This window comes from Alligator mississippiensis, chromosome 4, assembly GCF_030867095.1.
Source record: "Alligator mississippiensis isolate rAllMis1 chromosome 4, rAllMis1, whole genome shotgun sequence".
NCBI lineage: Eukaryota > Metazoa > Chordata > Crocodylia > Alligatoridae > Alligator > Alligator mississippiensis.
In genome coordinates this window covers 213,620,136-213,646,591 of record NC_081827.1, presented here as the reverse complement: position 1 = coordinate 213,646,591, position 26,456 = coordinate 213,620,136, and the positions used below count along the sequence as shown (strand labels likewise).

Here is a 26,456-nt window from a genome sequence, read left to right as displayed (position 1 = left end):
CCTCAAAGGTGTGAAGTGATGTCAAGGAAACTCAGGATCATGGTTACCTTTTGGATAATTTTGTGTATATTCTGGCAGTTGTGGTCCCTCTATTAAAATTATTTAAGATTTTTTTGTTAAAGTTTTTTGCAATCAGTAATGTATATAAAGATTCTTGGAGAAAAAATTGAGAAGCACCAACATCTTATTTTTTGGAGAGGGCAAATTCATCATAGGGGAAATATTTGAGTTAGAGAAGTATCTTATCTTTGCTTCCTCTGAAATTCTGTTTAGATTTTTGTTGAACTATAAACTTTTGAAAATCATCTATTTTTTTCCTGTCATTGTGGGTCAGGCTAAACAAATTATTAAAGGGGAAAGAATTTACTGTACAACAGTTGCTCTGTGGTTTATGTGCCTGTTCCTACCCTGCAGTAAGTTAAAGCTAACCCACAGCAACTTACCCTGAAGAAAGGAAAGGTGCCTTTCTGTGGGTTAACTTTCTTTTAGTGTAGGGGAACAGCAGGAATATTGGCAGTTCCTGTGGAACAGCTGATGCAGGCAACTGACTGTAATTTGTTCATTTGTTCATACCTTTATTTTTCTCAGGAAAGTTTTGGCAACATGGCAGCATAATTGAACACATTCTACCCTAAAATCAGATCTGCATTAGTAATGGCAGCACACACTGTGCAGGGGATGCATGGGAGCAGTTGGGTCTGGAAGGGAGTGATCCAGGAAATGATCCATCAAATGCAGCACCTACCCTCAATAATGGATTATCCCTGCTTTGAGGATACATCAGCCTATGACCCTAGCTATCCATTCTCCCTCCTCACAGAAAAGCAGGTTGTGTTGGCTGGTAGTTTACATATTTAGTGTTGTATTCCAGTTTAGATACTTTATACTGTAGAATAATTTAAACCCAAATGAAGCTAGAAGAATAGTTGCACATCATAAATCCTTTTTAAAACCCTTTTTTCTCTTAAAAATCTAGGAGATTGGATTAAAAACTATTAAAAGAACACTGTGTAACCTTCAAAATGAAGCACTTGAAAGTTAGGATATTCCATAGTTATGAGGTTCTCTACATTTTTACCCTCATCTTATGCACATTGATACAGCCTTTAATTGCATGATCATGTGATTTTTTTTTCCCCCCTACTGAACTACCAATATATTCCCTGCACAAGAATATCATACTTCCTGTTGTCATAGATTTTTGTTTTTAAACTGGAGAACAGAGAAGTTTTACAAATTCTGAACAGCATTATTATTCTATAAATGAGTGTTTTTGAATGTTCAGCTGTAGTTCTGATACATGATCTTCTTTTCACTTCAGTGTTGCTCCAGATATATAATTAAAAAATTAGTGTTTCAATATTGAATTCTGAGCCAATAACAAGTCAAATGAGCAGTGTATGTGAAGTAACAACCCTCTCTTGCAACCTCACTGCTTGGTACAATGAGATCAGACCACCTTACACCCTTGACCGACATTACACTTAAGACATGACACATTCAGTTAATGGTGTGATAAAACCAGAAATAAGTCACAAACCTGTTACACAAAATCTATATAGTAACTTTGTGGCTGGTTCTTATCACATTTTTAATTGAACGTGTAGCCGATGCTCAGCCTCTGGAGCAATCGGGATTCTTTCAAAACTGCCGCATGCTCAAGATGCTGGGAGACCCTGCAGCTGATCATGGCTTCAAGCCAGGGCAGCACACCATGCTCTCCCACAGCTGGGAGCCCCTGTCCAGGTGATTCGGGTGCTCCACTGGTGGAAGCCCTGATCAGCTGATGCAGCTCCCAGCCCTGGGACACATAGCATACTCCCATGGCTGGGAGCCAAGCTTGCTACTTGCTAGTACAGGGGGAGCATAGCAGGAAGCACGACTGTTGGGATCCTGCATCAGAGCACCTTTACTTTAATGTCTGCTGGGGTCTTATTGAGAGAAAAGTTCTTGGGACATTAGAAGAGAGATTCTGTTCTTTTGACATAGTGTATTTGTAAGTTATTAACACTGCTTTTTGTCTGTTATTTTGTTTTATCTATGTGTATTATAAATTCTACAGGGTTAGTGTTTGTTAGTATAACCCTTAAACTTGCACAAGGCAGGGGGGTACTGATCACTATCCTGTTGTGATGATATTACCTCTTATGTATATTAATTTGTGACACATGGTGGGATCTATCTCTGTGAAGTCTGCATCTGTGAAATGTAGCAACACCTTTTGCCAATTGCCTAGTATTCATCTAAGGTGGTTTCTACCTCAAGCATATTTCCTTAAATTTCTGACAAGAGGCAGTGGTTTGGGTTGTAGCCGTGTTGGTCTAAGGACATAGGCAAACAAGGTTCCTTGGGTGAATTTGATATCTTTTATTAGACTAACCCAAATGGTTGGAGAATAGTTATTAAGCAAGCTTTCGGGTTCAAAATCCCTTCATCAGGCTCAGGAAGCTGCAGCAGTTGGTGTGTGCTCTTCCTGGATGGAATGAAAAGTAAAGAAGCCAGGGGCTGGGCTGGGCTGGGCTGGGCTGGGCTGGGCTGGGGAGTCAGTTGCCAGGCAGATTATAATGTATCAAAAATCCAATGTCTATGTTTAGTCCATGATCTCTAGTATCCAGCAGGTTGATGAAATGGAGCTCATAGGCTCGTCTCTGGGAAGTGTTCTGTTCAAGCAGAAAATAATATTCAGACATTTAAATTTGAAATCATTTCACCAATGGCAGAGTTCAGTGGGAGGGAATACTGAATCATCTTTTCATACTGCCAGGAACCTTTATGTTAAATTAATCAAAAAGGACCCCTTCTCTACCTGGCTTCTCCCTTCCCCCCTCAGAAAAAACCCGACAACCAAAAAAGCAGCCTGGAAATTAGTAGAGCTGAAGGCATAACTTACAAAGGAACAGAAAAGGTGTTTGATAATTATAAGATTCATTTAAATTATTGCATTATATGAATAGTCTAAATATAAATTTATAATTATTTTGCTGCTACAAAATGCCACAGACAAATTAATAGGAATGAATATCAACACCTGAAGTGGAACTGCAGTGTTTAAGAATATCAATATTGAAGGTTATCATTTTCATACGACACTAAAATTAATGACTACAGAATGAGTACCTATTAAAATATCATTTTGGAAATGATAATTTTTCATTCTATAACTTGTTGTTAGAACCGGTAGAAGCAGACTTCATGAAAATTCTTTTAATGCTTTTACACAGTGCAAACTTGCCTATGCTATATGGGCGGTAAACTCCTTAAGCCTCAAGGGCTGGATGAATGGCTCAGGTCCAGTCCATAGACTGAATCAAGCCTGCAGACCAGCCTCATATGCCAGATCCACTGCACTGGGTCAGTCTGGGGCAGGCACTGTATGCAGCATGCACCTTGGACCGGTCCTGTGCTCTGCATGCAGCGTGAATCCTGGACCAGCCATACATGCCCCATATAGTACACTAGCCAATTGCCCCTCAGGAATTATGGGGTGTGGGCAGGGACAGAACGCCGCCACCCAACACCCTGTGCTGCCACCGCCACCTCCCAGGAGCAGGAGGGGGTGGGGGGAAGCTTGCCCTACCATCCCCCTTGGCCAGTACCCCATGCCACCACCACCTCCAGGGAGCAGGGCTGCCCCCTGCCCCCTCCCATCCCCGCTTTCATGGCGGCGCTCCACTGTGCTGCAGCCTCCTGTCCAGAATGCTCTGGTTGTTTCAGTCAGCATTGCGATTGGCTGCCGAGACAACCAATCAGAGTGCGAATAAAGCATTATGGACAGACAGACTAAGGCTTTTATTATATTAGAATGCCTGCCTTGGCCCTGTGTGCTGATCCAGTTCGCGTTGCATATGGCGCATGGGTCCACTCAGACTCAAGGGTAGCACCATAAGCCAGGTGATATGGTTCTATGAGTCAGATACGGCTCTATGGGTCAGATCTGTCCCACAAGCTGGGTCTTTGACACCGCTGCTATATTAGATACTGATTATTCCCATATGTGTAGCCAAGACAAGGAATATCATCTCTACTGCTTTTGCTTGAGCTTTCAGGCTTACATGTTGTCTACTTTTCTTGCCTGAGAGAGGTATCAGAGATAGTGGATCAGCAGTCTCCTCTACTTTTCAGTGGTAAGATAAGTAGGTCAGATGCAATGGAGGCAAATAACATGACAGTGCAGCTCTATCCTACATGCAGCAGTACTTATCACTAGGATGAGCTTTGATGAGACTGGCTTGTAGATGAAGGTTATTGATTGCAAATAGGAAATACCAACTGGGTCAGAATGCTGCAGTACCAGCTATGTTGGCTACCCTGAACATATCAAAGCTGTCCTATCTTCAGCATGCTCAATGGCCTGGGCACAAGATGTCTAGGAGATCATTAAAACTTTGAAATGCAGACTGTGATCAACAATTTTGCTCCTTTGGCACAGTAGAAATCTCCAGAACAATTTTAAACCTTGTCTTCACAGGAGATAGAACTTTCCCTGATGCCAGCACATTATGAAATGCACTCTCAAAAGAAATAAACACTGTCACACGTCTTAGTACTTGCTATTTTAAGTATATTTCTTTGACCTCATCTTCACTAACACAAATACAGGGTGTGAAAGACAGGGAGAAATAAATACTTAAAATTCTAAATTTCTCCTGCTGGAGAGAGGATAAGAAAACAAACATGCAACGGACAACTTGTTTAAGGTGCAATTGGAAGGGGTTCAGTTACTATAATGATGAGGGTAGTATAAGAATCTGTATTAAAGGCAATAGAAAGCTGAGTGTGAAACAAGGTATGTGGTTTGCAAGCACTTAATTTCTTAGATGAAAACTTAAAAAAAAGCGTAATCTTTTTCAATAAGGCCTTTTCTTTGCATGTTTTATCTGCATATTGCTTGTTTTTCCTGAATGTTCAGTTTTTGTTTTTTACTCTGCAAAAATATTTTCTTTTTGTTTTAGTTTTCCGTAACTCAAAAATAGCCTGAAACATTAGCCATAACCTTAGGCAGAAAATAAACATTTAATATTCAGACCCAAATCTGAATTATTCACAGCTGTGGATAAAAAAAAGTCAAGGTTATGGTGAAAACTGTTTTGCAGCCTCTATTCTGAATCATCATTTGCAATATTCATCATACTTTTCAGTATTTAGAAAGCAAAAGGACAGTTATATTATTAGCTACTGCTCAGGTGATAGGTGGATCACTGGAGTACCAATGACCATTAAAAGGCATAATTTGTGATTTTTGTAAAAAAGAAAAAAAAAAGAGTCTGTTTCTCTTTGTTAGGGATCAACCATACCCTTTATTCTCTGTGAATATTGTTTAGTTGGTTCAGTTGATGTTGATTTTCAGATCGAGTCCTGCTTATTCTATAACCAGAAGGATATTGGCTCAAGTGATAAATTTTGATTATATTAGGGGGAAAGTTAGAATAATGATTAAATCTTAATCTAGGCTTCTGGGTGCAGACACTCATAACTGTTGAACTGTTCTAAAATGTCACTGATTGGGAGCCAGTTCACAATTGTTGCAGAGCAGGGTATAGACACACATAAGAATCGAACCATTTCCAAATGTCAGTGATTGACAACAAGTGGGTAAGACACCAAGGGGGTGAGAGCGTGAGTAATCAGTCCAGCATACCTTGCAGTGTATATATATATGTGCATGCATGCAGGGGAGAGTTTCCATAGGCTGAGGGACATGAGGGGCTGTGGTTGAGAAGGGAGTGACATTGTTAAAAAGATAGTTTTTACTGAACAAACAGTGCAAGGGAACTGACTAAAATGGTTTTAAGCTACTTTGGTACTCATCTGGTAATGAGCTACACCAGCAGTAGTTTAACTTAGTCCTGGGGAGATTCAGCTTAAGTTAAGGCAAACTCCTGGGACTACGGTCTACAAGGATTTTTTGTAATGTTTGTACGACTGCATCTTCCCTGGCCTTGGCATGACCCTTCTGTTACCACCATGCCTTCCATATACAGGGTTTGCAGTAGGCAATCCTTAGTCTAATAAATACCTTTTGCAGAGTCTGCAATGGGGTGGATTGGTGTTGTACCAAGTGACACCCTCTTTTGCAACTGAAGCTTTCAGGTCTCCCATATTCCATTCCCTTTCCCCCCAGCATACAGAGGCTTGGGCAGGGGTGAGAATCTCTTCCTCTTTGTAAATTCAGCTCCTAAGACAGAGTTTAGTTAAAACTAACCAAACAAAATTTTCATCTGTTTCTATCTTGTAAGGGCAAAATGAGCACAAATATCCCTAAGCAACTGGGAAAGGGTCATCTATAAAGAATAGAACATCTTTGTTTTTAAGCCAATTAGGATTATTGGTTCTATTTCTAGTCCTCCCTTTTAGAGGAGACCTTGAGAGGCTCTCGGACAGCTTTTTGGCTTAGTAGTTTTGACTTTAAGTACTGTCAAATTTAATCTAATAGTCATACCACTGAATTGTATCTTTGTCCAAGGAATTTCTTTCTGGGCTTCCCTTAGGCAAGAGATTCTAAAAAGACTTGTACTTTTCTACCTGTGTATGAAACTTTACCTGCAAGCATTTTATAGTGATCACAGTTATGTTGAAGTTACTAGCACAGATTTCACAGTACCTAGTAATAAAAACTACAGGCATATTTTTTTAAACCCCAGGTTTATAAGGGGTATGTTAGCTTCTAAATTAATATTTAAGTGCCTAAATGAGAGTCCTGATTTTCAGAAGAGCTTGAAAACCCACTATCTTTTAAAAATTGTTTGGGTCTGTAAATGACGACTGAAGAAATCCCTCTCTCTTCCACTTGCTTGGGACAAAACCAGTGACTCCTGTATCTCCTGGGTCTCTTCTTGGTACTGGCTGGTCACTCAGGTGACCTGGCCAGATAAAATTCATAGAGGAAGGGGAGGGGTTTCCTCTTCCTACTGCAGGCATTTTGAAAAGCCACAAGCAACATGCCCCCAGGTGCAGCCTGGATGATTCTTTGTAAGTAAAGACTGAAATTAGCCAGAAGTCTAGAAATAAGTATAGGTAGGCATGTCTTAAAAGGATCATTGCATCCAATATCTGCAAGGCTCAATTTACTTTTGTTTGCTGAAAAGGTATTCTAACTTCCTTGTTCTAGCCCCTCTTCCCCTCCCACTCTAATCAATAAAGGTATCGGGTTAGAGTGTTCCTGGCTGTGGATTACTGGTGAGAGGCAGGCCTTTTTGCTTCAGCAGCAAAGTTGGGCTTGGCTTTTTATTTTTCTCCAGTACCTGAGGCTATCTTCGGGCTGACAGAAGCACCGCGAAATATTACTGTGGTCAAAGCACCCTCAAGGCTTGCTGAGTCTTGTGTGCCCTGGTCTGCACAGAGCCCTACCAGAGACCAGTGCCTGGGTGGTGGCATCGTTACCCCAGGCTTGTAGATATTCTCCAGTAAGGGGGCCGGTCGGCTGTAGGCTCCCCAGGGGAGACTCCCAAAGCATGGTTTTGGGCCTGGCACAGTGAGGCAGGTGGCATCCCACACTGTGCCGTCACAACAACCACCTTTGGAAATTAGGTTACTTTTATTAAGGTAGCTTATTTAGTTCCAAAAAAGGTTTAGCTGCCTTGCTAGGAAAATACCTGCTGAGAGTCTATGAAAACCAGATCCTGAGAGCTGGATGCTGTTTTACAGTGGTGCACGACATAACAGGTTTTATGAATCCATCCCCAAATTTTCACTGGTATGTGCTTTCCAAAATTCATCTTATACAATCCTGTTAGATTTACCTATATGTTTTCTACTTTAATTATATTTATTACTGAATGAATAAGCTCTGTTTATTATGACTTAATATATTATCTTGATAAAAAAATTAATGCTTTTCAGAAGAGCTTGAAAACCCACTATCTTTTTTATTATAAATTAATGCCATATGTGTTCATAGCATATGAAGACAAATCAAACTGTTTATATCAACAGGCTATGTATGTGAATGTTTATTGGTTCCCAAAATGTTGGAACACATTCTGCTGATTTTTCTCTAACTTCTGCATGTTGCATGTGTGTCTCCATCTGTGTACTATGTGTATGTTTTATCTGGAGCTCAGTTCACATGTCTACATATTATTTTCTTGGCACACTAGCTAGATCTGATGTCCAACTCCATGGAGAGGTTCTGGTACTTTTTAATTAACTAATTCTTCTTGACATGCATTCCCTCCTTTAAAATGTTTTTCAAAGATCTCCAGGCTTTATTTTGATAATAATTGGAGAAAGACATGTTAATTATGACTTCAGTCAATAGAAATTCACATTCATCACCCTTCACTCTTGCTTCTTCAAGGTTTTTGATAGGGAATCAATGGAAACTAATTATGTAGAAGAAGCTACAGTTTCAGAGCTATGGCTTTTTATATAAACTGAAGGTGAACATTGGGTTCTTTGAGGCAGTGGTTTTTATTCTTCTCAGAATGTTTGTGCTTCAGTACCCATATATACTTACTGCTTGAAGTACCATGGTTAATTCTAAGCAGACTTCTGTGTTTTTCCCTGTGATTCTTTAATTGGGAACTTAATGACATTTTAGAAAGACCTAAATGTAAAATGTTTATTGCTTTTTAAATATTTTATATTTCTATTGAACATCAAAATTTGTCTTCCTTTCTTAGAATCGCCCGATGCTGATATTGCCATGGAGATAGCCACATCAGAACAGCATGTTTCTGAAGCAGTGTATGATTGTGTTATTTGTGGACAGAGTGGCCCTTCTACTGAAGATCGACCTACAGGGCTAGTTGTGCTATTACAAGCATCTTCCGGTATGATAAAAGGGATTTTGGGAACAGCTAATGTTTTAAGAGTGCTTATCTACTACTGCTTGACTAATGTACTTTAGGGCTGTGCAAAATCTCGCCGGGTGTTTCGATTCAAAACTGTTTTGGTGTGTTTTGAGCTTGAAACAGCAAAATTGAAATGAAACAAAAGCCTTCTAAACAGCTTTGAAACGAAACAAGGGCACTCGAAACATTTTGAAAGTTTCAAACCATTTTGAGCTTCAAAGTCAGGCTTGGCTTCAGCACAGGTCCCAGCTAGCAGCAGCAGCCTCCTGTCATCCTGTGCTGATCCAGGGGCTGCATCTCCTGGGAGGATTCTGGCACAGCCCTCAGCACTCAAGGGGATTGAGGGCCCCCAGATCTGCGTGCCGGATGACAGTATACTGTTGCTGCCGGCTAGAACCAGTGGCAGCACCAGTCTTCCTGGTACAGGGCGCAGGCTGTGCCCAGTGCTGGTCCCAGGCAGCAGGAGCAGCCTCCTGTCATCCAGCAGGCAAATCCAGGGGCCCACACCTCTGGAGGGTTTGTAGGGCTGCACTGGACTCCTCCCAGGGGTGTGGCCCCTGATCTACCTGATGGATGACAGGAGGCTGCTCTTGCCTCCTGGGGCCCATGCTGGGTGCAACCTGCACTCAGGGCCGGGAAGATTGGTGCTGCCGCTGGCCCCAGCCAGCTCCAGCAGCCTCCTGTCATCTGGCAGTTAGATTGGGGGCCTGCCCGCACCCCCGGGAGGGCTGCGGGGGCTGTGCCAGACTCCTCCTGGGGGTTCAGGCCCCCGATCTGCCTGCCGGATCACAGGAGGCTGCTCCTGCAGCCTGGGATCAATGGTAACACCAGTCTTCCTGGCGCTGTGTGCTGGCTGTGCCCAGTGCCAGTCCCAGGTGGCAGCAGCCTCTTGTCATCCAGCAGGCAGATCAGGGGCCACACTCCCGGGAGGAGTCTGGTGCAGCCCCGCAGCCCTCCCAGGGGTGTGGGCCCCCAGATCTGCCTGCCGGATGACAGGAGGCTGCTACTGCCAGCAAGTGACAGTTTTGCTTGTCAGCACCTTGAGGTAGTTTTCCAGAAACCTCTGCACCTATCTCCTTGAAACTTGGCAGCCTTCATGCCCTCAGAAGGGGCTACCATCTTGCAAGTTTCATCTGAATCAGGCTAGAAATAACAAAGGTATAGGCAGTTTCAAGCTTTCCCATTATAGCCTATCAGCGAAACGTCAAAACAGCGGAACAGTTTCGACAAAACGAAACGGAACAATGATTTCAAAACAATACGAAACTCGAAATGAAACACTGTTCCGTTGAAATGTTGAAGCGGAAGTCGAAGCGGAAAGGTGCTGTTTTGCACAACCGTAATGTACTTGGAGCTAGAGCCAGAGAATGTGAGACGTGTGCATCTACCTAGATGGTCCTCTGGAAGGTAAATCTGCAGGCTTAAGAAGCTAAATGCTTGGTAATTTCTATGAAGTTGCAGATTGAGGTTAGTTTGTGTTTGTGGCAGGGCACCTTTGGTGTTCCATAAATTACTGTGAAATGCGGGAGGCTGCCCATTTTACTGCCCTGATACCAGGGGGTGCTGTACACAAACCCAACTTCCCCTTATCGCATCCCATGCCTGTTCAGTTCAGTAAAATGGACAGCCTCCCGCATTTCACAACAATTTATGGAACAGCAAGTTGTGGCAGGTGAGACTGAGTGGACTGCTCTATCTAGACAGGTGAGCAGGCTGATGTGGGACCTGGCCCCGAGCTTACCCTCTGTCACAGTGTTGCCCATTTATGTAAGAGGGAAACCTCACAATGTAAAAATAGACCCTAGATATCAAAAAAGAAAGCAAAAACAAACAAAAACACCAAAAACAAAAGCAGGGGGAGGAATATCTAACACTGTGTATTCATTCATTTAATCAGATACTACTTTTAGCACATGGTTTCTTTAATAGTCTTATCTACCATTTCTAATACCAGCAGAAACAAAGCTCTTTTTTGTGATGCACGTGGTGATAAACCAGAATTTCTTTTGGCAGCTTTTTATTTTTTCTCAGTTCACTGGTATATTACTGTCCATTTTATTCCTTCTCACCTCCTTTCTCTATAGTCTTGGGGCAATGCCGCAACAGCACTGAGCCAAAGAAACTGCCAACCACTGAAGAGGAGCAGATATACCCTTGGGACACATGTGCAACAGTATACGATGTGAGACTTACAACATTACAGCGGTACTTTAAAGATGTAAGTATTGATAAGAGGCAGTGCCACCCCGTTTCAGTGCTGTGTGAAAACATTAGTTGAATTAATATTCGCTAAGTTATTTAATAATTAAATTTGCTGTATTTAGAACTTTCGTTAATTCTGAATGCTGGCAAAAAAATGTTTAGTGTTGAAATAAAAATGGTGGGAAGTATTTTATTTTAGTTAAGTGCCTTGTTTTTTTAATTGAATACCTAATTCATCCTTATACAAGGTATTCTGCATAAGTAAATGAAACCCTACAGGCTGAAATTTTCACAAAATATCCTGCAGTTTTTTGCTGAAGTAATAGTTGCCTATATCAGCAAGTGACTGATGCTAGATTCTGACGTATTAGGGATCTAGTTCTCTTTACAGAATGAGTAGAAATTACCTTGTTCAACATCTTGGATCTTACTGCAAAAGAAAGGAATACCAGTCCCATTTAGGACAGGGATTTTATTCAAGGCTAACAAGAATACACAAGAAATGTTGTCAGTGGTCAGTATAAGAAGAGACTTGAGCTCAGGGCCCTCTGATTGCTAGCTTACTGCACTTTTCCTCCATACAAGTGGGTAATAATGGGTAAGAGGTTCCTTTTTCTCTTGATCTTAGCTCCATCCTACATTTTATATGTAACAGCTGGAGTCCTCTTTAATTCTCCCAGCAGCCCAGTGCACATTCCCATAATACCAAAAACAAAGTCTAAGAACTTTTTCAGTTGTTAACATGTATAGCTGGTTTTTGTCACTGAACTCAGCAGGTCTAGCCCAATAATAACCTTCCGTGTAGATACTGCCTTCATTATGTATGTAGGAAACTTAATTGTTAAATAAATATACAAATAAAAATATGAAAAATAAATCTCAGTTGGTGGGAATGGAAGGTAGACTTTGGACCTCCTGGACCAAATAATACCAAATTAGCTCCATGGACCATACCCCTAGTTCTCAGCTGGCATAGCAGTATTCAGGCTGGTCCAAGTCTGTGTACAAACATTCAGAAAATCCTGGAGAATTCTCCTAGGTTTGTTCTCATGGTACAAAAACTTAACCAGAGCCACGTGTACAGACAGTTCAATCTCTAGTTCTTGAAGAGTCGAGAGCTTGCAGTGCTGACACTGCAGTCAGGGGGTGGCCCTGTGTACACATCTCATTATGTTTTTTAGGCTCCCTTATTCTGCCTGACAACAGATAACAGCAGTGAATAGTGCAGCCCTGATTGGCTAACCCAGGCAGCCCATGGTCTACCTGTGTTGTCAGCATGTATAGACATTCACTCTCCATAGAGAAACTCAGGTTGTGCCCAAGTTATTTTTCTCCTGGAGTGGCCATTTTTACTTTGGGAGAAAAAGCCAGAGTATCTGTACATTCATGTTTCTCTTGCGAGAGCAGTATCTCTTCCAGAGAAACCACAAATGTACAGATACTCAAAATTTAAACAGAAAACCTGCTTCTGTCTTAACTCTAGTACCATTGGTGGCTACCCTTTAATCTATAGGTAGCACACACTTCTTAAATAAGACATTGACATCAACCAATTGGTGGCAGCTTATTTTTTTTAATATATGAGAAGGACAGTTGGCTATAATTTATTATTTGTTTTGCTATACATGTTTAAATTTGGTGAATTTTCAGAGGGAAAAAATATCCTCTTCCCTGACTGAAAGCAAATGCACAAATGTTAGCACTAAAAGGTATTACTTGAAGAAAAATAAATAATTTTAAGTTTTTTAATCTGTCAAGAAAACTTTTCTGTTTAAATAGGCTTTCATAGTAAAATATTAATTTGTAGTTTTCAATTTTATTGTTACTGAGTTAGCACCATATCATTTAGACATGTCACCTTTCATTGTAGGAAGTTATGCTAGCATCCATACGTTGTTTTGTATAATGCAACATGGACACTTGTTGGGCACTCACTTTGAGCTGTTGCAATTAATACTATATTTGTTTGCCAATCTTAGAAAGAAGCAAGTTAACATAGTGAAAAGTTTGGCAGATATCTACTTGGTTAATGATACTACTCTTGGCTTTGCTTGCATTTCAAATTGTCAGTGAACAGTTATTTTTTATTTAAGTGTTTGTTAAGGAAGCTGTACTCTAGGTGCTCAGTAACTGTGTACTTTTTCTCACGACACACATCTCAGGGGATTTAATGAAAAATTATCTTCTTCAAAAACCCCTTGATCTTGCTGACATGTACGTCATGGTAAATTAAATCCTGCAACCCTGTCTGTGAAGCTACATTGAGTGTTTAAAAAACTTCTAGAAGATACTACAATGACTCAGAGACTTAATGCTTTCTGGCTTTCTGCTTTGAAAAACTTCTCTTCTAATTCAGATGTTAGTTGGATTAGTTGTTTCTGCTTTTAGGTTTCTAGATCACTACTGTGCTAAAAATGTCTCTGCATGAAAAAGTTAATCCTTAAATTTGTTATTGGCATAAAAAGAGAAACATCTGTTAGTGTCTTGAATGACTTGTTCAGCTGAGCTAAGCAAAAAGAAATCCTTTTGTTGATCAGCTGTGCCCTCAGCAGTGGTGTCTTTCCCCTAATGACAGATACAGTAGAAGATTTCAGGAGATAGGAAGATATTACTTAAGTTGTAAAAATTGTCAGAAGTTATAAAATAGGACTTGTGTTCTATGTTTATTTTCTGTGAGCAGAAATTTCACAAGAGATTGCATACCAGAAGGTAATTTTTTTCTTTGTTTTACCTTTTCATTTCAAATGTTTATGCATTTATATCTTATAATGGAATCATAGAGGAGGAAGAAACCTCAGTTTCTACCCCCTGCATAGATGCTGGGTTTGTTATTCCTAAACCATCCTAAACAAATGACTGTACAACTTCTTTTTGAAGCCTCCAGTGAAGGAGATTTGTTATTGGTCAGGAAACAGTTCCTGCCCCCTGAAAATTGCACCACAGTGGTTCAGTTATTCTAGGCTTCAGAAGAGCTGCATGGAGGACCCAAGGCTGTAATGCCTTAGTAGTTGTTGTAATCTTGAGATCTGCCGGTTGGGTAGTCTGTAGTTCATTTATTTAAGCAACAGGCTATAACTTTATTAGCTTAATTCTATGTAGGAATCTAGTAAACCTGCCCAGCTCACATACCAGATACGTGACCCTGGGCCCATTGCAGGTTCACAAGGTTCTACAATAAACCTGGTAAGTTGAATAGAACCTTATTGTACCCCCAGTATGTAGCTTGCTTCTGAATCCTTTAAATCTGCACCCTGCTGAGTTAGGATAGAAATGAACCTTTATTTGCAAAGACTTCAATCTTTTCCTTACAGTGCAAGATTCACTAGCTAAAATCCCAGGTCTCATTTACTTCAGACGGATGGTCCTGTTTTATCTTTGATGTGCACTGGCCCCAATATGCAAGAGCAACATAAGCCATATTTTCTTTTAATACCGTATTTACTTTCACAGCTCCACAGGAAAGGTAGAAAGCTGACTGAGTTCAGCCCATTTGTCTTAACTAAAATAATACTTCTGATCCCATAAAAAATCACTGCTCTGTCAGACCTGCAGCACTGTGAAAGCACAGCTCATCTGGAACTAAGAGGGGGGATGATGGAGCTGGAAAAGCAAGGTGCTCGAGGAACATGGGGAAGCAATGGGGATAGTAAAGCTAGTCTACCACACACTTCCTCTGTTTGGCCTCTTCTGTCTCCTTTCTATGGGCATTGCATCCCCATCCTTGCCCCAGCCATCAGCAATTTTTGCTAACCTGATGAGACACAGGAGGGGAGGCATCATCAAGCATGGGTTCTCTTCCTCCTCTGATCCTTTACTTCTCTTCCAAGGGCAGTAGATAACATATCTCTCAGTGCCACCACATCCTCTCCCTACTCCCCCCAGCCACCAATGTTCACTAAAGAGACAGTCCAACGCTGTTTTAGCAGTGATGCAGACCAGTCTCATCAAACACATGAAATACCAGATTTCTTTGAACAAGGCAAATGTTTTCTGGCACTTGTCCATTGCACGACTTTGCCTAATTCACCATGCAGTCTGTTTGCTGAATCAGACAGGGATATGCTGGAAGAAGAAGCTCTTATGGTTAAGACGATAGGTTGTTCTAGGTCAAAGTTCTGTAAAGCTTTACAGGTGTCAAGTTGGAATGAGCAAAATAATGCAAAGTACTAGCTGCTCAAATACAGGAAGAGACCGAGGAGGAGCTATAGTAGCAAAAAACAGGCAACCCAGCATTGTGTTCAGGAATTGACGGTGTAATAAAACTGATTCTTAAGTAGATATACTATATGTATAATTTCTCCTCATAATTTTGTCAGTTCTGACTTAGTTCCCTAGCATCTTCCATTGTTGTTGAGTAGCATACATGTCCAGTCACCAAACTCTTTTGTTTTATAATGCGGGCACTTGGCATTTACAGTGACTATGACTACAATGTTGCTGATCCCACGAAGTGCTGTCATCTGGCCTGTTTTTCTCTGCACGTCTGCAGATTTAGCAGCAGGGGGGCAATGGCAGCATTGCTGCTCTCCTGCTGCCAGATTTCTGAATCCATAGGTAGCCCTGCAGGCCAGTTGGTGTGGTCCTGTGTGCTAAAGTGCAGCTGAGGTTGGACCAGTTTGTGACTGGATCACATCTGCAAACTGATCTGACCCATGGCCCCATACCACTCATCCAGCCCACAAGACCAGATAGGTTGAGCACCACTGACTACAAAACATTACTTGACCTGGGTCAAGGGTTGATTATAAATATGTACGGCTTAAACTTTTGCATTAATTCATTGTGCCACATTCTCTTTCCATGTATTCAGTATTCCTAACAGTATTTTAAAGCATTTAACAAGATAAATAAAGACCTTTAATTCATTTTTAAAAAACAATTGGAATTTAGCTATATAATTGTAGTCTTTTTATAAATTAAACAATTTTCTCTGTGTCCAAAACCTTATGATGCAATTACATTACTAACTCCAAATGAAATATAGTAGGCCAGTTCTTCATTGTCTTGTATGAAGAAGGGAAATGTGCACTTCTACAGCAGTGCATTATATCATCGTTGGCAATCCCTCAGTTTGCAGATGATCTCTACCACAGCTCATTGATAGGTCTTGAGATTACTTAAGAGGCCAATCCTTAAGCCACAGATCCAGCCGCAGAAGTTGCATGTCTTTCTGCAGAGTAGGCTGCAGCCTGGGATTCCTCTCCTTTTTTTTTCCTCTGTGCTCTCTTCTCTGCTTTGAGGGCAAGACCACTTACTTTACCTTAAATCTGTATAATACAGCAAACGCAAGATAGTCTTTAAGTAAAGGTTACTGTAGTGCTGAAGTAATATGTAGTGTAGGTGTAGAAGAGAGGTGTACAAGATAAGGTACAGAAATCAAATTGGAAAAACCACATTGTGACACTTACCTGCAGTATTATTGTGAAAGCTCCAGTGCAATAAAATGTTCATGTAGCTGCATTATTTTATTCTTTTTTAATTTTATCACCATCTTGGAGGCCTGACATTTTCAGTATTATAGATTTAATAAGAGATTACAGTTGGTTTTCATTACCAAGCAGTGTAATAACTCTATAGAGGAAACATTACCTTAACAAGAGAGGAAATATTTGGTATTGTAGTGTATGTATGTGTAGTTTTAGTTGGAAACGTGAATATCTTACTAACTTCATGTATGTATATACTATTTTTTTTTCTAGAGTTCCTGTTTGCAAGCAGTATCAATAGGCTGGGAAGGAGGTGTTTATGTGCAAACTTGTGGTCATACGTTACACATAGATTGTCATAAGTCTTACATGGAATCATTAAGAGTGAGTTAATTTCCACTTTTATAAAATATCTTTAATTGTTGGGCCTGATTTCCATTAAGATCAATGCGGAAACTCCACTTACTTTCAGTGGAAGTAAGATAAACTTATTTATTTTCATTGGTGGCGGAACTTTCCTTATCATATGTCTAGAATCATCGTTTCTTAGATTTTTTAATTATATCTTAACATTATTTTAACATGATTTTGTTTGTACTTGACTATACTGACCTATCAAAACATACTTGACATTTCAGTAAATTAAATCACTTTGTTTAAAGAAGTTGACATTATGATTTTTCTTTAACTTGCATATCCTATATGTAGGGACCTACCAAATTCACAATTTAATGGATTCCATGAAATCCAGCAATGCCCACAAAATCCACAGGAAAAAAATCCTATGGAAAAGAAAATGCTAGCTCCTCAGCATGCTTGGCAGCTTGGTGGGGCGGTGAAGTGGGGAGAGGATCTGCTTGCTCAAGGGACTGCAGACAAGATGGCTACTTCCCCCGCCCCTTGCTGATGATTGGCTGCCAGGGCTGCCTCTTATGTGGCCCCACCACTCTCAAATAAGCGGTAAGGGGCAGGGCTGCATGACAGACAGCCCTTTCAGTCAGTCAGCGGCAAGGGGCGGGGCCATATGACAGGCAGCCCCTGCAGCCATTCAGAGCTTTGGGGGGCGGGGGGAGGGGAGGGCATGCTCTGTCACCAAAAGTTGACCTGGGCCCACATTCTGCCTGTGAAATCGGGGCAGCCCCCACAGATTAGGTAGGTCCCTAGTTATATATCCAGTAACTTTTGTTAGAAGAGTCTAACAACTTGTTTTCAAGATGTACTCAATGCTTATAAACTCGTGAAATCACAGGATGGTAAGGGAATAGGTTTAAGTTTTTAATACTTCTGCAGAGCAGTTGCAATCCCTAAAAAAAAAAAAAAAAATTTTTAAATAATTCATTTTTCTTTTGTTTATAGCAGGGGTCAGTAGCTTTTTACCTATGTGAAACAGAATTTGTGACCCAGCCATGGCTACAAGCCACAAGTCTCTGCATCTGCCTACCCTCTGAGTGCCCAGCTGCCTGCACTCAGCCTCTCTGCAGAAACTCGGGCCCTCTTCAACAAGGGAAGCACAGGTGCAGCTCTGCTGCAAGGTGCTGCAGAGAGGATGGGTGGCATGGCAGAGCTCTGTGCCATTGATCCCCTTTCTGGATCAGATTTCTTCACAGGCTGGATTCAGCCTGTGGGCCATAGTGTTTTGAGCTCCGGTCTATAGTAGCCTATAACCTAGTCTGCAGGTTATTGACGACAAAGTCTTTGCATGGTTTCCATTATTAGGGGCTTTTAATATATGCTAATATAACCCAATTGGGTGGTTTCCCAGTTTCATAAAAATTCAAGGACTTGTCTCTCTTCAAACAAAAAAGCCAAAGTCTAAATGCAAATATATTCGTATTTTTATATAAATATATACAAAAACAGAGCTTGAATAGTCTTTCTTGTGTAAATTACATTTTAATTTTGCTAGGAGAATAGGGGATGTGCAAATTCATGTAATTTAGTGTAGCATATTTAACAAATATTGGGAAATTGTTTGAAAAAATATGTCTTTACATGGGTTAAGGAGATGGGCTGCTACTTCCTTAGGAACACTTGGCCTCTGTGGTACTCTTAGGCTCTACATTCCAGAAGCAAATACAACCTTTATTTTTGAACAACTAGGCCAGTAAGTCTATCTGTCATATTTTAAGTTGTCTTTTTTTTTTCTTTTCTTATATTTTAAAATGTAATAAAAGAAAAGAGTGATGTACAACCGAGTAAATGATTGTGTTCCATGACATTTAAAACTGCTTTGTTTCTAATTCTGTTTTGTTTAAAGTGGAAAGTTTTTCTAATTTCCTCTTGACTAGGTTTTGTTGTTGTATTTGTGCCAAACTAGAAACTGTAAATGGTGCTTTGTAGCTAGCAGCAGCACCATTCGCTCAGTAAAATTCACCCTAGTTTAAAGGAACCTGAAGGGACTAGATGTTCTTCATTTGGTCTTCAGGGGGTTTGTTATCTTGTCCCTTGACTTTAAAGATAATTTAAAGAATAATCTTGTCGTTTTGATAAGTGAAATCGAGTTTTTTGTGGTCAATCCTAATCTATGGCATTCCATAAAGATCGTATTTTCTTCATTATTACTACAAACTCCTTTTTGTGTTGATTTCTGACTTCCGTTCTAACTAGACCATTACCTTTCCAGTGGTCTTTCTGGCAGCATGCAACTCCTGTTAAAAAAAACAAACATCACACAAATATTAAATAGGCGGTCACTATTTGGATTGAAACTAAATATTTCCATAACCATTCGGGATATTTCTAACATTCCTTGTCCAAAGGTTATTCAAACAGATAAACGTTTTATACTTAAACTACTTAGAAAAGTTAGAGATCCAGGTCCAAATAGTTATAAAACTAATTCTATCAGCTTGGCCCAAACTACCTCAGTACCAGGACTGATTGTTAAAATTTCTGATTATAGATAATTCAGCATGCTTCTCGCAATGCAGATCTCCCATGAGTATGAAATTGCTGAGGCAATTCATGAAGGTGAAAAGAGATTACTTACTGCTTCAGTCTAAGATTATTTGTCGTATTGGAAATGTGCAGTTCCTTCTGGCAAATATCTTTAGATATCTTCAAGTATTTTGGGGAAATAATCTTCAGAGACTTACCATTACTAACAAGTGAATCTGACTTTTGCTAACGGGAAATAGCAAAGCTAATAACAGATATTCAAAAGGGGAAAATAAAAAAACAAATATTAAAAACTAAGCCCAGGTCCTCAACTCTCTGTAGAAGAAAGGTTTCTAACAAACCCCTGGGTTGGTTTAAGACCTCGCAGTCAAATGTTTCCTTGTTTTATATGAAAAAATGTGCATTCAATAGAGTAAGAGTCATCTTCTGGTAGCTTGCTTAGTGGTCAGTTTCCCATCTTGTGTTCTTCAAACTTACTATGGGATTGTTTTGGACAATAAGCAGTATGTGTAAATTGGCACATCGTGTGTGAATCCTGGTGATTAGAACTCTTTTACCAAATTAAGAGAATATTCTTATTTTTCTTGTTCTATACTTTTGGGTTGGGGAAGTCCTTTTTTATACGTGGTATCTAGTTATGGAATATCAAAAACATAGTTATTGTCTTCAGTAAGTTTATCTGCAAATCTGTTTCTTTCAGAATGACCAGGTCCTCCAGGGCTTTTCAGTGGACAAAGGAGAATTTACTTGTCCCCTCTGTAGGCAATTTGCTAACAGTGTCCTGCCTTGTTATCCTGGAAACAATGGTGAAAGAAACATTTGGCAATGTCACAGTAACAAGAATATGCAAGATCTTGTAAAAGAGGTGGAAGAGCTTCAAGAACAGCTGGGAACTTTCCCAGTAAGCATCAGTGTAAGGCAGAAAGATCCTTGTTAATTTGCCTCTAAAGCTTTGAACTTTCTATTTTGTTCTTTTCTGTGACTTCAAATGTTATGTGCTGTGGGATTGCATTTTTCCTCCTGTCCCATGTGGAAAAACTTAGTTTATCATAAGTTAAATGCTAAAAATATCCTAAACATTTGCACTTGTTATTACATCACTTATTAAAAGAAAGTGTTATGACCAAAGAATGATTAATCTTAAGGTATATCTTTAACATTCATTTTTCTTGTTTATTTAATATCTTGCAGTCTGGCACTTTACATTGAACTGAATCATACTACGTAAAGCTCACTTATATTTTTTTTACAATGTAAAACATCAGTTCATTATAACCGGAATCTATTTAAAGTATGTCTATTAAAAACATTTAAGGATATGGATTATTTGTTTTTTCAAAGACGGGTATTTCAAAATATAGTTGCTTGGGATTGCATTTTTAAATTTGTTACTTATAGATGCATAGAAGGGGTTGGAAGAGACCTCAGGAGGTCATCTAGTCCAACTCCCTGCTCAAAGCAGGACCAGCCCCAGCTAGATCATCCCAGCCAAGGCTACTTGATGCATTTGTTCTATATATTGCAAATACATTTTGCACAAACTGAAATATCTAGAAGTTAAGAGATATACAAAATTCATAGTTAATTGATTTGTCCATCTCCCTTCCTTTTCAGAATATTACCTTTATATTTAATCAACTTTTAATATGCTTTTTTTCACCTGCTTTTGCATATATAGATCGATAAAATGACAGTGATAAGCTTTGTGACCAAATATTGCATTTCTCTGTATAAACAAATGGACTTTTCTGTGCCTTTTCCCCCCATAGTCTGAAACCAATCTAAGCAAGGAAATGGAATCTGTGATGAAAGATATAAAAAACACTACTCAGAAGAAATATACAGACTACAGCAAGACTCCTGGATCACCAGACAATGATTTTCTTTTTATGTATTCTGTAGCTAGGTGGGTGTATTAAGCTTTTCTGACAACAGTTTCTTTGCATTTCTCTTAAACAACATTACTAACCCTGGATGCTTAAAAATTGTGAATCAGATTTCCTCCAATCGTGAAATACGCACATGCATGCATGCACACGTGCACAGAGTCAACTAGCTAAGGGTATATATAGCTGCAGCTGATAGCGGCATACAACTGCTCCAGCTGTTTTCTGTGGCTTTTATTTTAAAGCAGGGGCAGGCAATAATTTTGGCTGGAGGTCTGCTTAACAAGGTTTGGTAAGCTTTTAAGGGCTGCGTGGGTAGCCCCACCCCCTGGTTGCCATCTTGGGACTGGAAGTCTTGCCCTTAACCCCTGACCTTTGCTACCAGAAATCACTCCCCTTGCCCCCCAGAAATACTCCTTCTGGGAGGGGCGGTTGCCATTGTAGAACCAAAAAACCCCAAATCATACACTAGAAGTCTAACACATACTATAACATATTTAAATTTTATTACAAAATATATTTTTGTCATGAGTTGTTTGCCTGCTGTATATAGAGATGATTGTATAATAACTCAAAAATAAATTCTTAATCTTATATATTGTGTGTGGGGGGGGTGTGGTTGGGTTTGTGTGTATATGGTGGGGTATGGGGAGGGTTATGTGTGTGTATGTATGGTGGGGCTGGGGGGATGTGGATGTATGGTGAAGTGTGGGGTGTGTATGTATGGTGGGATGTGGGGGGGGTTATGTATCGTGTGTGTATGGGTGTGTGTGGGGGTGTAACTGTGTGAGGGAACATAGGGTATGTGGGGGGAGTTGTGGGGGCAGGACGTGGGTCTGTGGCATTTGTGGGGTGTGAGGGAGGGTGGAGTGGCTATGGGGATCCCCGTCACACTCCCCTCATGGCACAGCGGCAGCACGTGGCGCTCGGGGTGCTCATGCCCAGTGCAGATTCTGATTCCCAACGGTGCATAGCTTCAGCTAGCTCTGCACATCACAGTGAGGGGTGCAGCCCAAGCAGGCCGACTATTGCTGGTGCTCCCCACTGTGTATGTGCAGCCCCCGCACTTGCGTGCCACCGGGGAGGAGCCCTGCACACTGGAGCCAGCTGCCTTCTCTGCCCTTCTCCTGTGGTATGCAAGTGTGGGGCTGCACACACGCACACGGCAGGGAGCACTGCCAATAGAGGCAGCCCAGCTGGGTTGCGCTCCTAGCTGTGATGTGCAGCGCTAGCTGGAGCCACGTGCCACTGGGCACAAGTGCTGCTGCTGCCATTGCTGTCACCTGCAGAGCTGCGCGACATGGGGAGAGTGGTGGAGATCTCCACACCCTTCCACCCTCCCTCACACCCACACTTTGCCCACCTGAGCTCTGCGCTGCCGCTGTCCCCCCTTGGGCAGAGGCTCCATACTAATGCCAGCTGCAAGCTCCACACTCCCACCCACCTGCAGCTTCGCCCCTGCTCCTGTCCCCACCCCCACCACTTCCCTACCTGCGGCCCAGAGCTGGACACTGGGGAAGTTGAGCAGGTCCCCTAGCGGCTGTAGCAGTGGCAGTAGCAGTCCTGCCCAGAAGCTGCTGCTGGCTGGGCCGGGCCTTTCCGTCTACATGCGTGGGAGCGAGGCACAATAGGGTACGTTGGGGGCGGGGGGGGGGGCGTTTATATGTGGGTGCCTCACTCCCACCCTTCTGTTTACCTCATGGGGTCCTGAATATAACAAAATTGCATTCAGCTATGACTGTTCACACTTGCCTTACATTATAAGGGCATTGATGTATTTGCATATATGTAGCAGTCCTTGTTAAACTTTGCCTGCTTTGCACTTTGGGTCAAACTACCAGCAAGTTTGAAAGTCTTGCTGCACCACAGGACCTAATAACAGTAAATTTGTAGATGTGACTTGTCAGCATTTGGAAAAGGATTAACACTCATGACTCCATCATTGACCATGCCGTTTGGGCCAGTAAACCTATGTGGGCCTTTTATATATTCGAGGTACTTGGTCATGGAGAATACAAGACAACTTCAAATATACATCTTGGAACTCAGGGCCATTAGACTGGTGCTCCTCCCTATCCTGTGATATTCAGTCTCAGTAGTGCAGATATTAACAAATGCTATGTTGGCTTTACACAAATGATCAAAAGGTCCCTGCCCCCACACCTGCACAGAGACAGTTTAGCTATGGAAATGAAGTTCCTTTCTTGGCATAATCCTAACAGATTTGCACTTCTCAGGTATCAGCAGCAACCTGGAAGACTCCCTAACAGGCAGTCTGTCATTGATTATGAGTGGTAGCAGTCAAAAGCCATCACCAAATTGATATTTCATTTATAGACCTGTTGCCAACGAAGATGACTCCAAATATCTACACTTCTGCTCCAAAGTGGGTGTGAGTCTAGGGTTGCTGCTGAATGCCTACCTCATGCAGTGGAACCAAGGCCTCCTATATAGCTCCTGATAATCTCTAGGGTGATTGCTCAGGTCAGGTGAGACCAACATGAGATCTTCATGCAATCCTTCTAAACTTTATATAGAGCCTTCCTTTGAGGAAAACTGTGCGTACTCCTTTTTGCCTTCAAAATGGTCTTTTCAGTTGGAAGTATGAGGGACTTCCAGGCATTCATAGGGGAACCCTCATACATTTTGTTCCATAAGGACAAGATGATACTAAGATCTCATGCAAAAATCATTCCCAAGGTGTTTCAAGAGTCCCATTTAGCATTCAAGTCAACTTACCTGTGTATCTAAAGCCCTTTGATAATACTTTAATTAAACTATAGGTGGACAAAGTTTCTTGGGTGAATTTGATATCTTTTATTAGACCAACCCAAATAGTTGGAGAATAGTTATTAAGCAAGCTTTCAGGTTCAAAAACCCTTCGTCAGGCTAAGGAAGTTTCAGCAGTTGGTGTGTGCTCTTCCTGGATGGAATGAAAAGTAAAGAAGCCAGGGGCTGGGCTGGGCTGGGCTGGGGATGCAGTTGCCAGGCAGATTATAATGTATCAAAAATCCAATGTCTATGTTTAGTTCATGATCTCTAGTATCCAGGAGGTTGATGAAATGGAGCTCATAGGCTCGTCTCTGGGAAGTGTTGTGTAAGTTTCCCTTGAGGATCAGGACTGAGAGATTGGAGAGAGAGTGGCCCTCCTGTGAGAAATGTGTCCCCACCGGTAATTGGGTATTTCTGTCCTTGATGGATTTCTGGTGTGCGTTCATTCTGGTGCGCAGTTGTTGTTTGGTCTCTCCTACATATCTTCCATCAGGGCATTTGGTGTATTGAATGAGGTATATTACATAGAAATGTAATATACCTCATCCAATGCACCAAAGGTTACAGCTGGAGGTGCAGCTATAAGATCCTAGGATGCTGATGGCTCTGTTGTGGGGTGTAGTAATTGTGGGGGTGGTGGAGATGTGTTGGCAGGTTTTTCATTTCTTGTCATGGCATGGTCTGGATCCTTTTGGTGTGTTCTGGGCTTGAGGAAGTTTGCTTCTGGTGATGAGGTTGGCGAGGTTTGGTGCTTGTTTGAAGGCTAGGATGGGTGGCTCTGGGAAGATCTTTTTAAGAATAGGGTCTCTTTCTAGTATGGGTTGCAATTTTTTGAGGATTTTCTGTACAGGTTCAAGGGATGGGTGATGCGTCATAACCAGCGGTGTGCGATTTGTGGGGGGTTTTCTTCTGTACTACAGCAGTTCTTCACGTGGTATCCGGGTGGCTCTTTCAAACATGCGATCTATCTCTCTGGACGAGTGTCCTTGTTGGGTGAAAGCCTTTTTAAGATTGGTGAGGTGGCAATCCCACGTGTTCTCTTCAGTACAAATGCGTTGGTATCTGAGGGCTTGGCTGTATATCACAGCTTTTTTGGTGTGTTTAGGGTGATTGCTGGTTCTGTGCAGATATGTATGTTGGTCTGTGGGTTTCTTGTATACTGTGGTCTGTATTTTACCCTTCTGGATACTGATCATTGTGTCTAAAAAGGAGATGTTGGTGCTGGAGTATTCTAAAGAAAGTTGGATGGAGGGACGGTGACTGTTGAATTTCTGATGGAACTCAATCAGAGATTGCAGGTTTTCAGTCCAAGTGATGAAGATGTCATCGATGTATCTTAAGTATAGCAAGGGTTTGATGGTGCAGTTCTTGAGGAAGTCTTCTTCCAGGTGGCTCATAAAAAGGTTGGCATACTGTGGGGCCATTTTAGTGCCCGTAGCTGTTCCCATCTTCTGGAGGAAGTGTTGATTATTAAAAGTGAAATTGTTGTGTGTGAGGATGAAGTGTATAAGCTCAGTAATATCTTTGGGTCTGTATTCTGAGTTGTAACCTTGTTCCTGTAAGGCAGGCTTGGATGCCATCCTGGTGCGGGATGTTGGTTTATAGGCTGGTAACGTCCTATAACTATAACTTTTGGAGTGACCCATTCCACTGTCTTTTTGTGGGTAGGCCTGGGTGCTCCAAGGGCCATATTTTTTATCACTAATATTATCAGTGTCCATCTATAATGGTCCAACTGGCCATCTATCATGGCTCACTCTTCTAGAGCTCAAGCAGTGTTCTTGGCCTGATTCCAATATATATTAATATCTGAAATCTGCAAGGCAAATTTATGAAGTTATACATGCTGGATTTTGATGCTAGATCAGGTGTTGTTTGACAACAGTATTCCAGAGCAGTATTTCAGTCTTTAGTTGACTGATTAAACTTTTAAATCTCCACATCTCCACCATCCAGTGAGGATGCTGTTTGTCAGTCCACACATACTCATACATACTCAAACAACATAAAATGCTTGCTTATTGCACAGAAAACTGCATGGCTGTGAAATGTTGTGGTCAGTGTTGATCTCATGACTGGTCCAGCCCAGGCAAGGACATGACTAATTTAAGGATATAATCAATCTTGCATTGACTCTTTGATAAAGAATATTAAGTTCTTTCAAGTGTAAAGAAAAATTAATCTAAACTCTTCAACCTTAACTCTGACCCTAAATAAATTCTCTTTTCATAAGTAATCTCCAAATAGAAATATAGTAGTTCTTCATAGCCCAAAATGAATCCGCTTCAAAGGTAAATCCACACACAGAGTTTCTCTGGAAATAGATTCATAGATGTTAGGGTCGGAAGGGACCTCAATAGATCATCGAGTCCGACCCCCTGCATAAGCAGGAAAGAATGCTGGGTCTAGATGACCCCAGCTAGATGCTCATCTAACCTCCTCTTGAAGACCCCCAGGGTAGGGGAGAGCACCACCTCCCT

The 26,456-nt window shown here is 41.2% G+C and overlaps 1 protein-coding gene across 1 annotated transcript in view; it reads left to right on the top strand.

Moving 5' to 3' along the window:
- UBR3 (ubiquitin protein ligase E3 component n-recognin 3) overlaps nucleotides 1–26,456 on the top strand; it is a 276,834-nt gene that overhangs the window by 177,842 nt on the left and 72,536 nt on the right. The window contains exons 25-29 of the mRNA XM_059727297.1: nucleotides 8,622–8,771; nucleotides 10,877–11,010; nucleotides 16,694–16,804; nucleotides 20,019–20,219; nucleotides 21,088–21,224. Of these exons, the coding sequence (XP_059583280.1) occupies nucleotides 8,622–8,771; nucleotides 10,877–11,010; nucleotides 16,694–16,804; nucleotides 20,019–20,219; nucleotides 21,088–21,224 (733 nt within the window). The remainder of the gene's footprint in view (nucleotides 1–8,621; nucleotides 8,772–10,876; nucleotides 11,011–16,693; nucleotides 16,805–20,018; nucleotides 20,220–21,087; nucleotides 21,225–26,456) is intronic.